Here is a 19,962-nt window from a genome sequence, read left to right on the forward strand (position 1 = left end):
TTCATGTGCAATTTTCAATTTCATGTCTAATATTCTATCAACATGCAAAATATTTAAATTCAATGTGCTTGATTTTATTTGCATGTCCAATATTTCTATTTCATATGCAACATTTCACAGCCATTCAAAGTATTTAAGTTTCACGTGCAAGTTTTAAATCCATGTCCAATCTCTAAATTTCATGTGCAAAATTTATCATGCAAAATATTTTAATTTCATGTGCATTATTTTACTTTCATGTCCAATATTTCAATTTCAAGTGCAATATTTTAATTTCACGCTCAGTATGTTACATTACTAGTGAAACTAGTGCAGATGCCAGCATTGGTTCTTATTTTTCTGTCAAATTTTAGCGTGCCTTTCTTCTTTGTCTATTTCAGTCTAATTATGGAAGATAGTTATCCCTCATTGGTTTTCTATTTGGTCCTGCATTTATTCGGTTTTGTAATATGTGATATTGTAAATTTCCTTCCGGATTTATAAAGTATCTATCTATCTATCTATCATCCATCCATCCATCCATCTATCCATCCATCTATGCAGCACAAGAATTCCACGTAAGAGTCATGAAGGTAAAATGTTAAAATTTGCCAAAAACCAAACTCAACTTCAGATCAACCTGTTTGTTCTGGACCTTCCATCCTTCTCAGTCTCATTGTCCCTCTAAAAGTGTTGCTGAACGTACAATTTCCGTTTCAAAATGAGACGTACAGACTATCAGGGTGGTGAAAGGGGTTTCAGCTCTGTCCCTGCTGTTTTGTCTACGTGTCATCTGTTTTCTAAAGCTACAGTTTGCTCCCTGAACTCCCCTTGCACACTTTCCCACGGGGAATTTACTGAGCTAGCAACAGTTGCTGAGTAGCTTCAGGTCAGTGTGCTGTCAACAACAACAGCTTCACATGTTCCCACAATAAATCTGGAACTAGTTGCTTCATTAAGCTCAGATTTACAGCAGCGTGCAGACGTTTTCACCACTTCAGATGTTTAGATTGTCATCCACCAGAGAGATCTGATCAGACATATATGAAGCAATCTACCAGATAATTATCTTGTACATCTCAGAGAGTCGCTGCTGTTTCAAAGGTAACAGGAAGACGGTCCACATATTCATCTGATATCGTTTTTTGTTCTGTTCTGCAGCTCACAAGAAGTCACCTCATAGTAAGTCTTACAGTTTCTGCCTTATTTCTTTGCCTTCAGCGCCTCAATTTTGCACAACACTGTCAGTCACCCATTTTATCTTATCTTACACAACCAAGACAATTTTCACTGTCCCATTAGATTAGCAATTCTGTTTTTCCGACAAGTTAGTGAGGGTGAGTTTTTTACCTTGCTGGCATGTTTCAACTGTGTCTGCAGTGTTCCTCAGAGCGTCATCTGACGTGTGATGATGTGTCCTTTATGTCAGGCAGCCGGCCTGGCAGATTCCGACACATCTGCCATCCCCCTGCCGTCTGATGGTGTCTGGAGGAGGGAGTCCCAGGTGTGTTAGAGGGTGTAGGCCACCTCGTCCCACCAAACTCCAACAGCTAATAGAACCAGACAACAAATGTAACATCATCGTGCAAGAAAACATACATTGGAGAAACAGCAAGAGCATTCAGTACAAGAAAAAAGGAACACCAAACAGAAAAAGAGACAGCAGGATGACTCCAATTAAAAGAAAAAGCTGATCAAGAAAACAAAAAAATCAGCCGTCGTGGACCACTGCAAGAGATACAACCATATTATGGACTGGGACAAGGGAAAAATTATAACATGGGAGACCAGCAAGCATAAGAGGTGGAAAAAAGAGGCCATAGAGATCAGGAAGTGGGCCAACGGTTCCATGAACCGGGGCAAGGGGCCTTACACCCTCTAACACCTGGGACTCCATTCTCCAGAGACCATCGGACGGCGGGGAGCGTGGCCAGTCATCTGATTTAAAGGACATGTCATCATATGTCAGATGACGCTCTGAGGAAGACTGCAGATGTAGTCGAAACATGTCAGCAAGGTAAAAAACGATGCAGCACGGATGTCCGTCCATGTTCCACCAGGACGGTTATTTCCGTTGCACAGGACGCTCACTTCCCCTTTTGATGTTGTAAAGTACATAAGACAGAGACAGACAATTACTCGATTAATCGATAGCTGCAGCACGAAACACAAGCTTGCTGAAAAGGCTCGATTGCGTATTCTGGGTTTACCACGTTTCCAATCATTAAAAAGTCCCAGCATTTATGATTAAAGTGGGAGCGTAGGAAAACGGGAAATCCTGCTGACTTTGTTGGACAGTTTGACCTTGTCATTCCAGGACATGACATTGTCCCTGGGCCTCAGAAACTGTCCTCCAGGTCAAATCCAGCAGCATCCTGTGGAGTTTCCCACAAACACATGAGGGACTGTGTAAAATGAGATCAGACCACCCAAAATTAAAACAACTCACTGAGCATTTATTTACAACCTTATCTAACCAGAACAGATATGCTGCAGATGTCCTTCAGCAGCAAAACGAAACCCTTCAAAGGTCAGTTTGGCTTTAACTAAAGTTACTCATCTTATTCAAACATCAAAAATCAAAACTTTAGGTGTCAAAATTCAACCATGAATCATTTAAATTTCAAGCTTTAGTGTTTGATAAGGAAATATTAAAGCTTTTTCAGTCTATATTTTATCTCACAATGAGTCATACCATTACATAGAGTGAAAAAGTTAACAGTTGAAGCAACAAAATCACAAAGAATTAGACCATTCTCCAGTGCTTGCACAGCACTGCGGAGATCAATCTGAATATGCAAGACTAACGTTCAGTAAATGTAAATGTTAAAAAAAGTGCATCTACATTGGGCTGGGCAAAGTCAAAGTTGTGAAATGTGGGGCTGTTCTCAGGTGATCTGTTTCTCTAGCTGCTAAAAATAATTTCATGAAAGTAAGACAGGTGAGAATCGACTCATCAACCTGGACACATTAGCACTAAATTCACAGATATTCATTAAAAAAATTACTTGAATTAATAGACGTAATGACCTAGCTTCTTCCATGACCCTTACGAGACTGCACACTTGGCTTGTTAACACAGTAATTATTGTAGATACAATACTTCTATTCAACACACTCTTCCAAGATGCCTCAGGGAAGATAGACATGTTCATTCCTGTCAGTCCAGGATGCCCAAATACAGAAACACACTTTTCTCACAGCACTTGGCTGAACACCACCTTTCTTAAGTGCTACTGTCTGGATTCTTGCCAAACCCATCAGGTCCGTCAGCTTTATTATTTTCCAGTAATCACTTCAGCTGGGGAAGTCCAGGAGAGTAAATAAAGGCGACAGATAAAGCAAACACCCAATAGCGAGTTACAGGAAAGTGAAACTTTCTCTGTAAATGCTCCGCTGGTGACTACAGTGTGAAACACTTACACACAGCTTGACTTTTACTCCAGATTATGAAATAAGACCTTCACAAAAATAAATCTGAGTGCAGACTATCTGTATTAGTTTATGTCAAAGAAAAAACACTACAAATTCACAACTTCCTCAAAACAGTAATAAGGGAAGAGAAAGTTGTTCTTTACAGTCATATATGCAAATGTGCTACTATTCATTTCACTAGAATCACAGCTTTTCCAAAGAGGCGACTCATTTTTTTCACACGGTTAGAAATCAACAAGGAAGTGGATTACAGTGGAGTCAAAATGTGAGTGTTTGTTCTTACTTTGGGTTCTGAATTGATTTTTTTTCCTGGTCAAACAAGTAGTCTACATCTAAGAAGAACTGCAAACACGGGGGGGTGTAGATTTACAGTAAAAACACTGAATGTTGTGCAGCAGAATCTCATCATTTATCATCTCAAGTTTAAATAAAATTGGTTGTTAATAAGCCTGTACCAAGAGTGCAGGTACTCAGTTAGTTTATAACACAGAAGTAAAAACCTACAGTTACAGGTTCATTATGGGGGAAAAACTAATTATTGGGGCATGAAGATATAATATGTTGGTATTATGAGAATGCATCATAATCAGAAAGTGAGATTTTTTTTCTCATATGATTTCCAGCAAAAGTGTAGCTGCAGAAACTCTCACTTTCTTTTCTAAAATAATGCCCTCTGATGCTACATTTGACTCATAATGCAAGTCATCAAAGTTCACGTGTGTCAGCGTCCTGTGCTTCGTAGACCCACCATCAACCCCAACAACCTCCCACTGAGTTCCCTTACAAAATATTCTACTTACATCACTTGGAAAAACTACAATAGCAAACATAAAGAAATTAAGAGATCGATTAGAGGTTTTATTTCGCGCAAAAGACATTTGCCAAAGCATAACAGGAGACCAGGTTGAAATGTGTAAGAACGTGTTTCGCTTTCAATGTTTCTGTTAACCTTCAGGGGGGTTTACTTTAGAAAAATTTACTTCAGGAAGGTCTACTTCAGGAAGGTTCACTGCCACTTCTGTGTATCTTCCAACACTAACTAAGGAGAACACAGACCCCAACACAAGAAGGCCTGACCTGGTTTTGCTGAATATATTTCCAAGGAACTGTGTGGGATTTTCTCAGATTGCAATATACAGAGTCGATGTTTATGCTGGTTCCTGTTTAGAAGATTTAAAAGATTATCTTTACTGTCTTTATGTTTACTGTCTTCTGGGCTTCCTTGCCTTCTTTGTCATGTATCCAAAACAGTTTCCTTCTGCTCATATCCCAAATACTTCAACTACACCCCCCAAATTACAAATATTGTTATAAATTCAGTGTACTGTACTGCACATCTGCATTACTGTTGCACACGTGTTGCACTACTGCTTGTAGTCACAGTCTCAAGTTATAGTTTTGTAATTTTTATACAACGTTAAGCTACACTGAGGTGACAGTTGTTGTTTTGACAGCTGCTTTCCTCTTTATTCTAATGTACTTTAAAGCATTTGTTTTCTATACAGCACATAAAGAATATCACAGTGCAACATGATGTGCTCTCTGTGCATATTACAATAAAAACTGAAATTCTGAATTGGTAATCATTCTATCCAAAGTGGTCTAATAGAGGATATAGATCTTTTTGTTCATTTTTTGGGAGTGTATGCACTCCTGATCGGGCGAGAAGTTGTAAAATTTGTTTGCAGGGTCAGCCGGAGTACAAAGAGCACCAATCTATACCAAATTAGGGACAATGCAAACATCACTGAACCCTAGGTTTCACAATTTAAAAGACAAGGTTGTCCAATGAAGTTGTAAAGTCAAAATACAGTAACTGTAAACAGCAAATTTAATTTACAAATATGACCTGATGCCTGTAAGACATACAGCTTAGCTCCCTTGATGAGCAGCTAACTTAAAAATACAGTGTGTGAAAACTGTGTTTTTAATGGCGGTCGATGGGATATTTTCAGTGCAATACCACAAATGGCCACTGGGTCAAACTGGGAAAGGGTTGGGCTGAGATTACAGAAAACGCTAGAAGATTTTGAAATCGGGTTGCACAACACACATAAGACACAACTTCACAGATATTCTATTCTCTAATTTGAGATTATAATAACAGATGCACCTCAGGATGTTGTTAGGGAGCGGAGCAGCACCTCACGTGATGTCATGGGGAAGCAGATGTAAATGAAACGGAGACTGGTGCAAAAACTGGTAATACTTTGCAGTAAGAAGAAGGTTAAATGAGTTGGAATAAGGAAATGTTTGGGAAAATACAGTCAACATTGGTTGTTTCTTCTTCGATGAGGACTGACATTGAGATTTGAACTATCAGTTTTAATGTTTGTAGCTAATGTTAGCCTCAAGAGCTAGGTGACTGCTAAGAGAGTAGCATAATAAACAAAACCGTTCGGATATCATTATATATCACGTTTGATGTTATCAGGGCAGCCCTGATTAGTTTGCAAGGTTTCAGACCTGATTTGTAAATCCCCCAATTTACCAATAATCTGGGCTGAACACTGGTTTAGATCAAGATAACAGATATGTCCTCCGTTTATTCCATCCTCAGTTGTTAAGGTAAACACTCCTTTGAAATATTCGCTTTGGCCACTTTCCTTATTGTTCATTTTATGTTTTATTGCAGCTGGAAATTATAGAGTCACTCACTGCCACCACTCATGGCGAAGGAGTGCCTCAGTGGCGTCCTTGCTTTTACTCCAAAGCCTTTGTCTGATGGTCGTGCCCATTTTAAAGAGCAGTATTCTCGAGCCAAAACGAAAGTACATCAGGTTCAGCATATTATTTCTACTGCTTGGGAGTTTTACTGTGCTTTTTGTACATTTTAAAGTTAAATTCAGCATTGCCACATGTATATTTGTCCAATTTTTCTCATATATTTACTAGCAAAATATCAGCACACATCAGCTGTGTCAAAAGGTGAACCACGTTCGCGGGCGACCGGCAAAAGAAGAACCACATTTTCCTGAGAACTGAATTAAAGCGTGGTTTCAGTTCACAATAAAACAACAGGACTTCCTTGTCTTTATCAATAAATTGTTTATGGAATTTTTTTTTTTAATCTTTACGACTGCAGCAGTTTCAAATCCACCGCAGCTTATTTGTGGTTGTCATTTTAAAAAATTCTAGTAGGAAATGATGACTTTTCCATATGATGTCCAACAAGCAGCATGGGAAATGTAGCACAGGACGTGTTTGGGACATAAACTAGAAGTCAGAGCTCGCAAAAAGTCCCCCAGGACACATAAAACAGATCACGATCATTTTTGCTATTTTCAGGCTTCAGTAAGAGTGTCATACCACTACTAATGATTATATTTTTCCATCCTGCTTTTATTCAAGTGTTAATGTTTAAAGAGGGTTAAATCACTAAGTACAAGAGGCTGTGTTTGCTCACAGATTAGAGAAGTGTGTTGAAGTGGGACAAATGGCTTTTGTTGGCTTTAAAGAACAGCACTGGAAGGTAGAGTTCCTAAAAGATAAACATAACAGGATTATATCCAGTTGAAATGGGGCTTGAAGAATGTTTTGACTGAACTTCTTGGATTATGACAGACATCAGAGACATCTGACTGGGGGGGGGGAATAAGGTTGGAGGAGGAGAGACGACAAAGAAGGAAAGTGAAACTAAGTGGACAGTGTATATAAAGAGTGATACACAGACTCAGTCACCTCATTTCCTCTGCCACAGTAGGTGTAGAGAGGGAGAAAAGGCTCCTGCTCATCAGCCAATCAGCATCCAGAGAAACCAAGAGACGACATCAGCAGCTAGACCAGACATGGCTCTGTGGGGTGACGCCAAACTCTTCCTCTGCATCCTCGTCATCACCTGCTGCTGCACTGGTGAGTCTCCTCAGGCTTCCTTCCAGATTCATCATCAGACGCTTTTACCTTTTCAAGCAGAAAGTGGAATGAGTCTTTGCCAAGAGGATGTAATTTATCTGAACAAATACTTTTAAAATGTCTCTGAAAGGAAGCAAACACTTAAAAAAACACTTCTTTGTGAGTTTACATTTCAAATTTAGTGGTTATAATTTGTAGAAATGCACTTTAGAGGGTTTCAATCCTGACAAGCACAAATTTGACAAATAAATTAAGGAGAGATGAGGAAGAGAAGCAACAGCATTAGTGGATTTATAATGTAGAGAAAAATCACACAAAGCAAATATAAAATGTCCATCTTTTAATCATTGAAAGCAACGTCTGTTAGCTGTTCTGATGCTTAAATCTATGCAGAATTACAGTATGCAATCTAATACTTAGTGCAAAGGAGCAGGGTAAACACAGTGAGGTGTGGCGCAGGTAATTCACCCTCCTCAGCTTGCACATTGTAGTCAGTGAAAGCAAAAGGTTTACTGCGGGAATCTCCAGTCTAGTGGTAAAAACTAATCAAGCACTCATAAGAAGATGCCACTGCATTGTAAGAAATTCTAAGTTGCAAGCAAAGCAAACTACAAGCACAGGTTTTTTTCTGCTCCTGTTAATTTTTTATTGACTGTGGGCTCATTTTAAGTTGCATTATAAAGTCCTAAAACTCTACAGAAACCATGGCTGGAAACAGAGAGAACTCAATAATCTAAACTAGTTTAGTTTACTACACAAATTTATGTATTTACATTTTGAATTTGTTCTCTTCTCTGTTCTGTGTGCACTGCCTGCAGTTCGGCTGAAAGTCCCTGAATTTTTGTCACCTGATTGCTGAGTCACTTGCACTCAGGAACACAGAACTTTGGGGGACATTTTTAAAATACGACGCATAGAATAAAGTGACTGTCAAAGTATCACAAGTTTAAGCTTCAGTTCCAATAATTTTTCCCAACTGAACGGCAAATCACACGTGACAAGTCCATGGAAAAGTTGAAAGTCTGATGATTTTTGTTCAGCTCTTACAGTTTATGGCTCTGAAAAATGACATAATTTTGTAGATTTTTTTTTTAAATGATAACATGCTTTCTGTTGCTTATAGAGCCTAAATTTTACATTTTTACAATTTTGGACGCATAAACATCTGTCTGCATTTCAGTTTAACTGATACTGGGCCTGCATATATTGCTGATATTAAAGTTAAAATAATTAGAATAAAATGAAACACTAGTAATGGAGATTTCAGGCTACACACAGTTCGCTCCTGATAAATCTTACGTAACCTAATACTTTCTTCCAAGAAGCTACTTTGCTTTTCTGATGTAAAACCTCCTGCTGGTTTTCACTTTCCCCCACAGACTAGAAAGTGAAAACTGACCTTACTTAATAATTCCCATACAACCTCAGAATCCAAAGATAAAAAAACTTAAGCATGTAAATAAAAGTAGCTTTTACTAGCACTTAAGTGACTGATGGTGACCTTTTATGCACTACTCAACTAAAATGTTGTGAGTGAATTAAGATATGAGTTCAGCTGAACTGCATTTAATTACAGTAATCACACCCATTTAGGTGTAAAACTCTCTGTAGCTGTAAACGGTGGTTGTAAAAGTCTGTAATTTCCCTCTTTACGGGGAGCAGCTGTAGCTACTGCATTGCATACTGCTTCATTGCTGTATTGGCACATATTGAGAAGCATAAACAGATGTGAGAACTTCACAAACCTTCACCGCCGACAGTAATTATCTTCTATTTTGATCTTCTACAGCAGGGATGTCAAACTCATCTTAGTTAAGGGGCCACATTCAGCCCAGTTTGATCTCTGGTAGGCCGCACCAGTAAATCACAGCATGATAACCTATAAATAACCACAACTCTGAATTTTTCCTTTGTTTTAGTGCAAAAAAAATACATTCTGGAAATGTTCACATTTAAGGAATTATCTTTTTACGAAACATTATGAACAAACTAAAATTTCTTAAGAAAAATAAGTTCAATTTCAACAATATTATGCCTCAGTTTATCATTTACACATTACAACGTCCATATCACAGTGTACCTGCAAAGGAACAAAACATTTAGTCACAGATATTTGGAACTGAACGATATAGTGTTTTACTACATGATCAAAACGACAAAAGTCAGGCAAAAAAAAAGACAAAAAAACAACAAAAAAGAAAATATTACAAAAATAAGACACAAGCCAACATAAAAATGAAAAAATAAGACAAAAAACACAAGCAAGACCAAAAGGAAACACAAACCAACAATAAACAGAAACAAAACAAAAACATGTGACAAATGACAAGTCTGACAAAAAACAACAAAAACAAGACAAAATATTACAATAACGAGGCACAAAACAACAATGAGCAATCTAGTATTTTACTTTACAGTCAAAATAACTTGTCATGGTCTTGAAATTATTTCAATCTTATAGTTTTACAAATTTACAATTTATAGTTGATGTCTTCTCTGTAATTTTTACACTTTGCAAAGTCGGCCCACAGGCCGGACTGGACCCTCTGGGTGGCCGGTTTTAAGCTAAAGCAGGTCTAAACTTCTTCTGTTGGACATACACATGATCACATTTTTAAGCACAGCTACCCTTGAAACAATGCATGTTACCCCAAAGGCTGGTTACTTTTTAGGAGTTCTGCTGAACTGATCTGATTTCTTTCGTCTTTCAGTGACTGTGGCACAGATGGCACAGGACTGCTGCTTGCGCGTCGCCAACAAACCGATCGAGCAACCCCATGTTGCAGACTACAGGAAGCAGATCGCCGGAGAGGGCTGCCATATTTCTGCCACAGTGTAAGTTAAAGCGATTTTAAGTGGACAGGATTTACACTGTAAATGATCACGTACTCACCCTGTCCTGGTTGGTCTGATGCAGGCTTGTGACCAGACGTGGGGTGAGCCTCTGTGCGCCTGATAATGAACAGTGGGTCAATGAGCTGATGAAACATGTGGATCACCTGAAGGATATGTGCAAGAAGCGCATCTACAAGGTAATTTTGCTCTGCTCTAAAACCCCATGGTGCTGCTTATTCTTTAAATTTACAGCAAACAACACCTACTCTCAAAATTACCCACTTTAAAAATGAATGTTTTTGTTTGAATAGAAAAAACATGCCTGATTTAAAGGACAGTTGTTATTCTTGATCACATGACACTAGACGATACAGAAATCCCCGATGTCTGTTCTGTGTATTGCAACACAAGAATTAAGGAAAATCTCAGTCTACGTCATGCCTCATTTGATTTCAAGAGTTTTAAGTCACTGAAGTGTTAAACCGCAATCGCTGCTACTCGATCTGAGTCATGAGGTTGTACAGACGCGAAAGCAGGAACTGAAAACACTATGTAGCGCTGACAATTACAGCTAACCTGCAACAGTACGCTATATACACACATTTACTGTAATGACAATTTGCAATAGTCTAATGCTTTTGAATTTGGTGAATGACAAAGACATCAAGAGACCTTTGAACTGTCAATGAAAGACTCTATGACAATCTTGTCTGGTTAAATAACAATGAAAAACATGACATAACGGTCAAAGCCAAAGTATCCTTAGTTTGAGGGGAATTTCACATAAAAACTTACAATTATTAATGTAAAAAATACATGTTAAGACAAGAATAGAGTCATTTTTGGGGGTCTTAAATTGTAGCAAATGCACCAATTTCCACGTAAATTTCAGTCTTTCTGCATACAAGTTCACTTTAAAGCAGTGATGGATTTACTGACTGTGGTTTCTAAATATTTCTGTTTCTACAGCGCAGACGCTGCTTGGGAGTGAAGTACCAGTAAATCAAACTTGGACCTGTTCGGCCACATTGACAGCCCAGAGTCATGGAGAATATGTAGATCAAACCACTGAACGAGTAGTCTAGAACAACAGAGTGATTCTTCCGGTTATTAAAGAGTTTTTCCCTGTTTTATCGTCACTTTTGTAAAATTCTGTTCATTTGAGTTGCAATAAATAGAAAACAACCTGAAGGACTTATTTTTTTTTTATTTGGTTTGTGTTTTAGAAGTCTGAGGTTTGCGCACAAAACCCAAAATGTGAATGTTTTGAGTGTGTTGTTCGCTAAACTAGCTCATAACTCAGCCTGTAGCAGTTTATTAGTTGTATGGATTTATTTGAGTGTTGGTCCTTTGAAAATAAAACCTATTTTTTTTCCAAATTCTGACCACATCTGTGATTCTTTGTCGATGACACTCTTCACTCTGCTGGGAAAAAATTATGAGCAAACGATCTTTACTGTAAGACTCGATATTTGGTGCATTTTTAGGGATGATTTTGTTTTGCTTTACACCAAATTACAGCAAAATGCAACAAATATCTTAAGACAGTTTTAATGTTTAATGGACAAGCCATTAAACAATCAAGGGCCGGTCCCATGAACTTTGTCTTGTGTTCATAGCAGTTGATTAAACATGAAGAAATACATACATACAACTTCTGTGTTATTAAATTCCAACATTATATTTACACACCTATATTAGCTTTCTGTCAAACACCTGTACATTTTGAGAACTGCTACTTCGGAGGTGATTTACTAACCACATGTGGACATCTTTTCCATTTCTTTAGAGGACGAAAATGATATCAAAGAATATCTGCCACAATTACATGGCATAATCGACTATGTTGAAGCTCAAAATTCTTTAAAAAAATCTAAATATTTAGTTGACATCCTTTTTAAACGTACATTCATTATACCAAATGTTATGGCAGTCGTTTTTGGCTGCCCTCATTTATAAGATGCAGTCAGAGCTACAGCCAACTCAGTTAAATGTAAACATTACCAAAGATTTGAGGAATCCAGAGTGGGGGAGAACTTTAAACTATAGTGGAGGAAATCGGTGGTTTCAAAATTGTGCAGAGTTTCAATAGCAGACTGCAGAAGTACAGTGGAAAAATGCCTGAAGAGAAAACACAAAGGAGGCACTTTCCATCTATTTGCTTCTTTCCTGTTCTCTGTGCTCACTTATATTGGATTTTAACACAGCCAGACTCCATATAAAGCTGTTCTCATTTACATATTTTCTGTTTCTGCTGTCAGACAGTGAAACTAGTATGAAACAGTGACTGAAACACAGCTTATAAGGATTACTTGTTAACCAGCAGTTCCTTCCAAGTTGCTACCTGCAACCCTAAAATCTAATTTTTATAATTGCAACTTCTTCCAACAAACTCACTACATGAGATAAAGATGAAAGTTGTGCAGATTTGGTAGTATTGTCCGAAATTTCAAAGCCACTAGCAAAGTTGGAAAGCAATTGCACAAAGAACTGAAAAAATTTAAAACAGTGCCTTTTCACTTTGTGAATTTTGCACTACTGACTTAAATATAAGGCCCCTTTCTCCAGTTTTGCACTTTAATCTGTAAAACTTTGTTTACATTTTGTGCTGTGCTGTATTATAGGGACATAGTTTATCAAATAAAATGAACCAAAATTAAATGGCCAGTTAGCTTTTTTGGTGGGGAAAGGTAATTATTTAGATGAATTGATTGACTCTTGCGTTAATAAATATTATTACCACATTAAACCATCCACAACAAATGGACAATATAGTCGTCCCTTGCCATATCGCATTTCACTTTTCATCGTCTCACTGTATTGCAGATTTTCATATTGTATATATCTAATTTTGTATGGCGGATTTTGCGCTATATTGCGCAATTTCGTGGTATACGGGTATTTTTTGAGAAAATTTTGGGAAAAATTTTTCATTTTTTTCAAGCCTTACTATGTCGATCAAATATTCTGCGCCTTCTAAGGTTTCTGGCAGCGAAACTAAGGCCAGAGGAAGATGCTTACCATCGCAGAAAATTACATAGGTTTAAGAGTGTAGAAAGTGTTTGAGAGCACAGGAAGTGTTTATAAGAGTGTGGGAAAGGTTTATAAGAGTGTGTGGAGGGTTTATAAATCCTTAAAATATATATATATATAAATAATAAAATAAATATAAAGTCGCTACTTTGCGGATTTTGGCCTATCACGGGTAGTTCTGGAACCTAACCTCCACGACAGACGAGGGACCACTGTACTATAACTTACTTAGCAGATTAAATGACTTAAAAGAGAAGTTAGCTTGCAAATGCATACTTAACAATAACCATATCTCAAATCACCAACTTTCCACATTTTAAATAACTAAGGTTCTATTTATTTCACTTTTACTGAAAAGGCTACAAGCGTGCTTTCATCATGAATGCATGAATGTACTAATTTGGCTGTATATTCTGTCCAGTCTCCTGAAATTTGGCTGCAGATCACAGACTTAAAGTGACAGGTTTTGGCTTCAGCTTCATCCCTGTTGAAGATAAAAAGCAGCAGCAACTGGTGAGCCAAGCCAATACTTCCATTAGTAAACAGAAAGAAGAGAACCAGCAGATCCAATGTGTCAGAAATTTTGTGGTTGTGAGTTGACGTCTTTTAAGAGTTTGCACTTCTCTTCTTTGATAGTAACTTAAAAACTTTACGGAGTTAACAACAGGAGTCAATAATTAAGCATCTCAATTGTGGTGGGCTTGAGTTACAAACGGACAAAATACAGGAACTGGGAGAAGAACTTGGAGGATGCATTTTTACAAGCTGCAAAATGTACAGTGAAACTGACAATTGAAGGAAGTGTCATCAAGGTCAACTGTCCTGAAGTCAACTGTTTGTTAAAGGGACAGAATGTTGTTTTTGCATTTTGATTTTCAGATTCTGATCAAATCGACCCGCCTGACCGTGAGGTTACCACCGGGTCAACTGACTTATACTTCCAAGTCATTGTTAATCTGAGAATATAAAAGGCTTTTTGATCATCCTCCAAAAGATCCTGATGAATAAAGGATCACATTTTACATGTTGGGCTTTTGAAAAACACCTTTATCTGCAGCGAACGTGTCAAAATCGGTGTTCTAATTTCATACCAGATAGCAGATAGTGCCGAGAAATGAGAGAAATTTTCAAGAAGGAAATAAAATGAAATTGAAGAAGGTCATACAAATGCAGCAGCACAATGGTCTGTCTGTGTATCATTCTACTGACGTCAGTATGACACAAACATGCAGCTTCAATGGTAAAAAGGCTGTTCTGTCTTGATGGCAACTTTCCCATGTTGCCCAACGCCTCAGACTGCTCTGACTGACAGAATTATGTAAATCACGAAGAAAGCAAAGTTATCTATGGGTTTCCCTGGAAAATATGATTTCACGGTTGAGGGTAAACTCAGGTAGTTCCTTGTAAATTTCTTAACTGCTAGAATTAACTGCATTGTCTGTCTGAACGTGTTTCTGCAAGATGGATTAATAATAATCCTAATGTCAGCGGTAATGGCAAATGTGTGTCAGATGCTCACAGTTTGGGCAATGCTCTAGTTATCTGTTGCAGGTTCTTGACCTATTTTGCTTTTCTAGAGGCTTGCAGCTTTTGTTGGGTTGTAGTTTATCAATATGTGGCAAGCAAGAACTGTCAAAAAGTAAAATGAGACTAATTTCCAGCACTCAGTTTTAATGCAATTTAATTTGATGTTTTATGCAGTAAAACATATCACGCGCACACTTAAATTAAATTCAAAGACAAAAGAACAAAACGAAAAACAAACGGCAATTAAAATTGGGTGGAATTTTTACTTTCACAGGGCAAACCTCTCAAAAAAGAAAGGTGTGGTTGATAAAACTCAAGAAGTTATTGAGAGAAAAGACAGAATTACGACCTAAATATCAATAAATGACTGCACACAAAATCAAAAAATCGTGAATGATTAAAACATTAAAAATCAATACATGTAAATATTTTTTTTCCACTGCAAAGGAATCAGCAACTTGCATCTCCAGTGTATGTATACAGCCAAATATCAGGTTGATTTAAGGTCGCAACTCTAACCAGGAAACAATATATTTTTTCGATTAGCTGAGTGTACTTCAACGCTGGCTTGTTAAAAGGAAAAAAGCTTTTCCCCAAACTGTGTAACACCAGGGATTAATGCATATTGTTGGTCATGTAGTGCATGTGAAGGATTTCTTGTTCCAGGGCTGGACTTCACCCCAGGCATCACTCACCACCCATATCTTGAACTCCACAATGCAGTCAGTGTCAAGGAACTGAACCAACAGTGTCATTTCCTCAAAACTGTCCAATAAGTAAAAGGGAATCAAGGAAGATGATGACAGTGAAACATGACAAATACCTTAAAAGAGTGATGTTGAAAGTTTTTGCACTTTACAAACAATGGCATTCTTTGTGTAAGACTGAGAGAAAGCAGAAATGAAAACTGAGTATTTAGATATTAGAGCAGGGGTGGCCGACCAGTCAGAGGCTAAGAGCCACAATTGTTACTGTGCTACTGCAAAGAGCCACATCCTACACATGAACTGCCCCATCCCTCACTCTATCACTCTGTCTTACACATACAGAGACCTCTGTTCTGCCAGATGTACTGTAAATGTCACACATCAATATGATAATGACAAAAATTGAGTCCCACAGAACCAAACCAAAGGCCAGTCATTTTCAACAATGAACACTGTGAGCACTGTCTCACAAACAAACTCTCAGTTCAGTGTTCAATTCATGTCTACAAACTAGCGATGGTGACTTGCCCGCTGGCTTTTAGCAGAGGGGGAAAATGTGTTCAATCTCTTTTCTGAATATGCATCTTGAACAGCTTCAATTTGTTGGCAAACGCAAACACACTTTGCACTAGGTCAGGCAGTATTTTTGACCCACCCTGCAGGGTCAGGTTCAGTCTGTCCAAGTGACACGGCATGTCGACCAGAAAAGCCAGATCCATCATCCACTTGAGGTCTGAGAGCTCGGGATAGTGCTTGTCCTTCTCTTCCATGAACAGTTTCACATCATCCAAAAGCTCAAAGAAGCGAGAAAGCACCTTGCCTTTTGACAGCCACCTCACAGTGCAGCAGCAGGTCACCTGGAAGCCCCTGGTCCAGCTCAGCCATGAGATTTTTGAATTGCCTTTGGTTAAGCGCATGTGTGCGGATGTAGTTGACGATTTCCATCACAGGCTTCATGACGTTGTCTAAATTCAATGATTTAGACACGAGTTGCTCCATGTGGATGATGCAGTGTAAATTCCAAAACCCTGGAAATGTTTGGTCAGCTTTGCAAGCCCACAAGCCCGTCCACAGATCCGATCATGGCTGCTGATGCTCCAGCCGTGGCTATCGCACTTAGCTTCAGTATCGGCAGATTTGCTTTCACAAATGCAGCCATCAGTTTCTTTCACATCTATGCCATGGGTTCTGTCTTTTAATGGCACAATGTCAAGGAGTTCTTCTTTGATCACACAATCTTTTGACACAGATCGCGCAAATATTGCCAGCTGAGGCTTGTCTTGTATGTCACAACACTCATCCAATGCTACACTAAAGTACTCACAGGCTTGAAGGTTGGAGTGCAACTGTGATTCAATAGCCATGTTAATGTCCGATATTCTGTGTTCAACCGTGTGACGGGACAGTTGGATGTCTGATACCATCCGTTTAAGTTTGTTGTTTTCAGGAGACAAGACTTCAACAATGTCACTGAGGCATGTTTTGACGAACTCCCCTTCATTGTATGGCTTTTTAGCCCGTGCAATGTTCCAAGCAAGTTTATACGATGCAAGCGTTACGGTCTTTGAGTGCTTCGTAAACTTTTGGAACAACTGTGTCTGCTTTTCTGCCTGACTTTTCCAAGTGACCAACTTGTGCTTGCGAAATTCAGTCCCCTTTGGAAATTCCTGGTCCATGTTAGCATGGAGTGAACTGAAGTGCTGCTGAAGATTTGAAGCCTTGAAATGCACTAATGATGCCTGACATATAAGGCAGAATGGCTTGCCATTACGTTCAACAACAAAAAAAAAAAACCCTCTCCCACTCTGTTAAAAACGTCCTGTGTTCATCTTCATATTTTAGTTTGGCTGTGCATTTTTTTCCCTGCCACTTTGAGAGTGAATTTGGTAGGCTTACACTACTCATGGTTTTTCCCTCCAAGTCATTTGCGTCAAGCCGCATGTACATGAGATGCATGTACCGTAAAAAAACCACAAACACAAAATTCGACGTGAACTAAGAGCCACATGCGGTTTGGGAGCCATGGGTTGGCCAGGCCTGTATTACAGGAATATTTGGTGACCTTCAAAGAGCAACAAATTAAAGTCACCACAACCAAATGCAAAAAATTACGAATAAAAAACACTTTTCATCAGTTTTGTTAATTGGGGGTTCATATACTCAAGCATAACATACATTTTTGTTCATCAAATGGTCAGAAATAACAGAAAAATGCATTGATTTCGGTGACAGATCATACCGCTTCACTACTTTAGGGTACCTGGACCGATCAGATTTACTGCTATCCTACAAATAAATGAACAAAACTATAAACACTGCCGGCAACAAACAACAAACATTAGCTTGCTAGCATCTAGGATGTAGCAGATGCTTTAAATGTTTTACCCAGCAGAGGTGGAAGAAGTATTTAGATCTTTTACTTAAGTACAAATAAGGAAATGTAAAAAATATTCCATCACAAGTAAAAGTCCTAAAAGTATTAGCAGAAAAATGTAGGTCAAGTATTTAAGTAAAAGTTGTGGTTTGGTCCCTCTGATTGACAGATGATTATATATAACATGATTAGATCATTTATAATGAAGCACCAGTGTGTCAGTGGTTACGGTGAGCTGCAATGGTCAATAGATTAATTGAAAAGTTGCCAACAATTAATCACATATTCTGATCATCAAGGAAACCTTTTGAAATTTTTTTTTAAGAATAACAAATCTAATTTCTCTGATTGCAGCTTCTTAACTCTGATTATTTTCTGTTTCTATAACAGTAAACTTTGGGTTGTAGAGAAAATAAGACACTAAGATGTCATCTTGGAATTGAGAAACACTGAAAACATTTCTTGACATTATATAGGCAATTATATGCAAATATTTTATTAAAATATTAGTCATTAGTTGTTGTCCAACTGTTGCAGCTGCTGCTGCAGGTTGGAATTACATAATCAGAGGGTTCATCACAAGGTTAACAGAAGAGGCTCGAACAGAATAAAAAGTTATGATGCACAAGTCTGTTTTCAGTAGACTTTTGCTGAGATTTTGGGTGATATGAGCATTTACTGAAATTATATCGTGTAAGGATAAGGATAAACTTTATTGATCCCACAGTGGGGAAAGTTCACTAAGAAGTTTTGAGAGAAAAAAAAAATCACAATTTGGTAGAGCTGCTGACAACTCAAAGACTCCTGAAATGTGACCTTGACTACACAGTGATGTGTAGTCAAGGTCACATTTCAGGTGTCTTTGAGTTGTCAACAAAAAATGTTGAAAACTATTGATTTAATCTTTTAGTCCAGGTGATTTGAACCTGTTGTAGGTGATGGATTTTTTGTGTCTTGTACAGTTTTGCACGCTGAACATTTTCATAAATGGAGCCAACACAAATACACTTCATAAAAGGACATGGTGACCATTTTAATGTAATAACCAAAATATATAAATTGCATCATATCTCCTGAACCAAACATGATAATACAGGAAAGCTGATGTCCTCTCACAATGCTTTTTGAAGTGTGAAGTAGTTTGGATAAGTGGTTAGTCGATGATAACGAGGAAGCTGCATACCAGAATATACTGGAGGCCGAGGAAGTGGTCCATTCTCAACTGGCACATCTTAATGTTGCATTAGTTTTCGTTTGTTTTTATTCTTTTCTTCTCTTTAAAATCAGTGTATTGACAGAAGGAATAAGCTACATGAAGGGTATTATGAAGAAAACAGATACACACGTGGACAAAATTGTTGGTACCCCTCGGTTAATGAAAGAAAAACCCACAATGGTCACAGAAATAATTTGAATCTGGCAAAAGTAATAATAAATAAAAATTCTATGAAAATTAACCAATGAAAATCAGACATTGCTTTTGAACCACGGTTTAAGAGAATTATTTTTTAAAAATAATGATTTTCATTGGTTAGTTTTCATAGAATTTTTATTTATTATTACTTTTGTCAGATTCAAGTTATTTCTATGACCATTGTGGGTTTTTCGTTCATTAACCGAGGGGTACTAACAATTTTGTCCACGTGTGTATATCACCTGCTCTAAGCCAGGTTCTCAGATAGGACTCCCCTCGCATGTCCCTGAATTCCCCATTAATTACTGACCTGATGTTGTTTATGACTTTAGTTTGTCTTATCTGATGTATACACTATCATTATAATTCTTAACCATCGCAACTTATCAGCAGATAGAAAATGTCTCATGTTACAGCTTGATTCAGGAGATGTGGTACAAAATACATCATTGGATTATGTCAGAAAGTGTCCATCCGAAATAATTTTTGTGAAAATACTCTGGGCCCCAAACTGCACAAGTGTACCTAAATTTATCATTTAAAGCATCATTTTAACATATCGTTTAGACATTTTACTAATGCTGTGTATCTTAGAAGCTCGCTATATTACCTATTGTGCAAAACCGTCATCTGTCAGATTAATGTAGTTGAGCAAAAAGTACAAAATGTCTCTCTGAAATCTATACAAATGGAAGCAGAAAATACGAGAAGATAGAAACACTCAAGTAAATAAGTTTAACTTGTACTTGAGTACAATATTTGAGTAAATGTAGTTATTTTTTCCAACACTGTTAATCAGTGTGTGT

The 19,962-nt window shown here is 37.8% G+C and overlaps 1 protein-coding gene across 1 annotated transcript; it reads left to right on the forward strand.

Moving 5' to 3' along the window:
* The first annotated feature begins 1,146 nt into the window (after positions 1–1,146).
* Positions 1,147–11,486, forward strand: LOC111565603 (C-C motif chemokine 19-like). The gene is made up of 5 exons (XM_023265770.3): positions 1,147–1,161; positions 7,115–7,266; positions 9,978–10,101; positions 10,184–10,298; positions 11,071–11,486. Exons 2-5 carry the CDS (start codon positions 7,203–7,205, stop codon positions 11,101–11,103), a joined length of 336 nt encoding a protein of 111 aa, XP_023121538.1. The 5' UTR covers positions 1,147–1,161; positions 7,115–7,202; the 3' UTR covers positions 11,104–11,486.
* Positions 11,487–19,962: the final 8,476 nt, after the last annotated feature.

The sequence above is a fragment of the Amphiprion ocellaris genome, chromosome 6 (assembly GCF_022539595.1).
Source record: "Amphiprion ocellaris isolate individual 3 ecotype Okinawa chromosome 6, ASM2253959v1, whole genome shotgun sequence".
Classification (NCBI taxonomy): domain Eukaryota; kingdom Metazoa; phylum Chordata; class Actinopteri; family Pomacentridae; genus Amphiprion; species Amphiprion ocellaris.

Coding starts and splice junctions, on each gene's coding strand:
- LOC111565603 (XM_023265770.3), top strand. CDS start 7,203: ATGGCTCTGTGGGGTGACGCCAAACTCTTCCTCTGCATCCTCGTCATC. Junction 10,102..10,183: donor TGCCATATTTCTGCCACAGT/GTAAGTTAAAGC, acceptor GGTCTGATGCAG/GCTTGTGACCAGACGTGGGG. Junction 10,299..11,070: donor GCAAGAAGCGCATCTACAAG/GTAATTTTGCTC, acceptor CTGTTTCTACAG/CGCAGACGCTGCTTGGGAGT.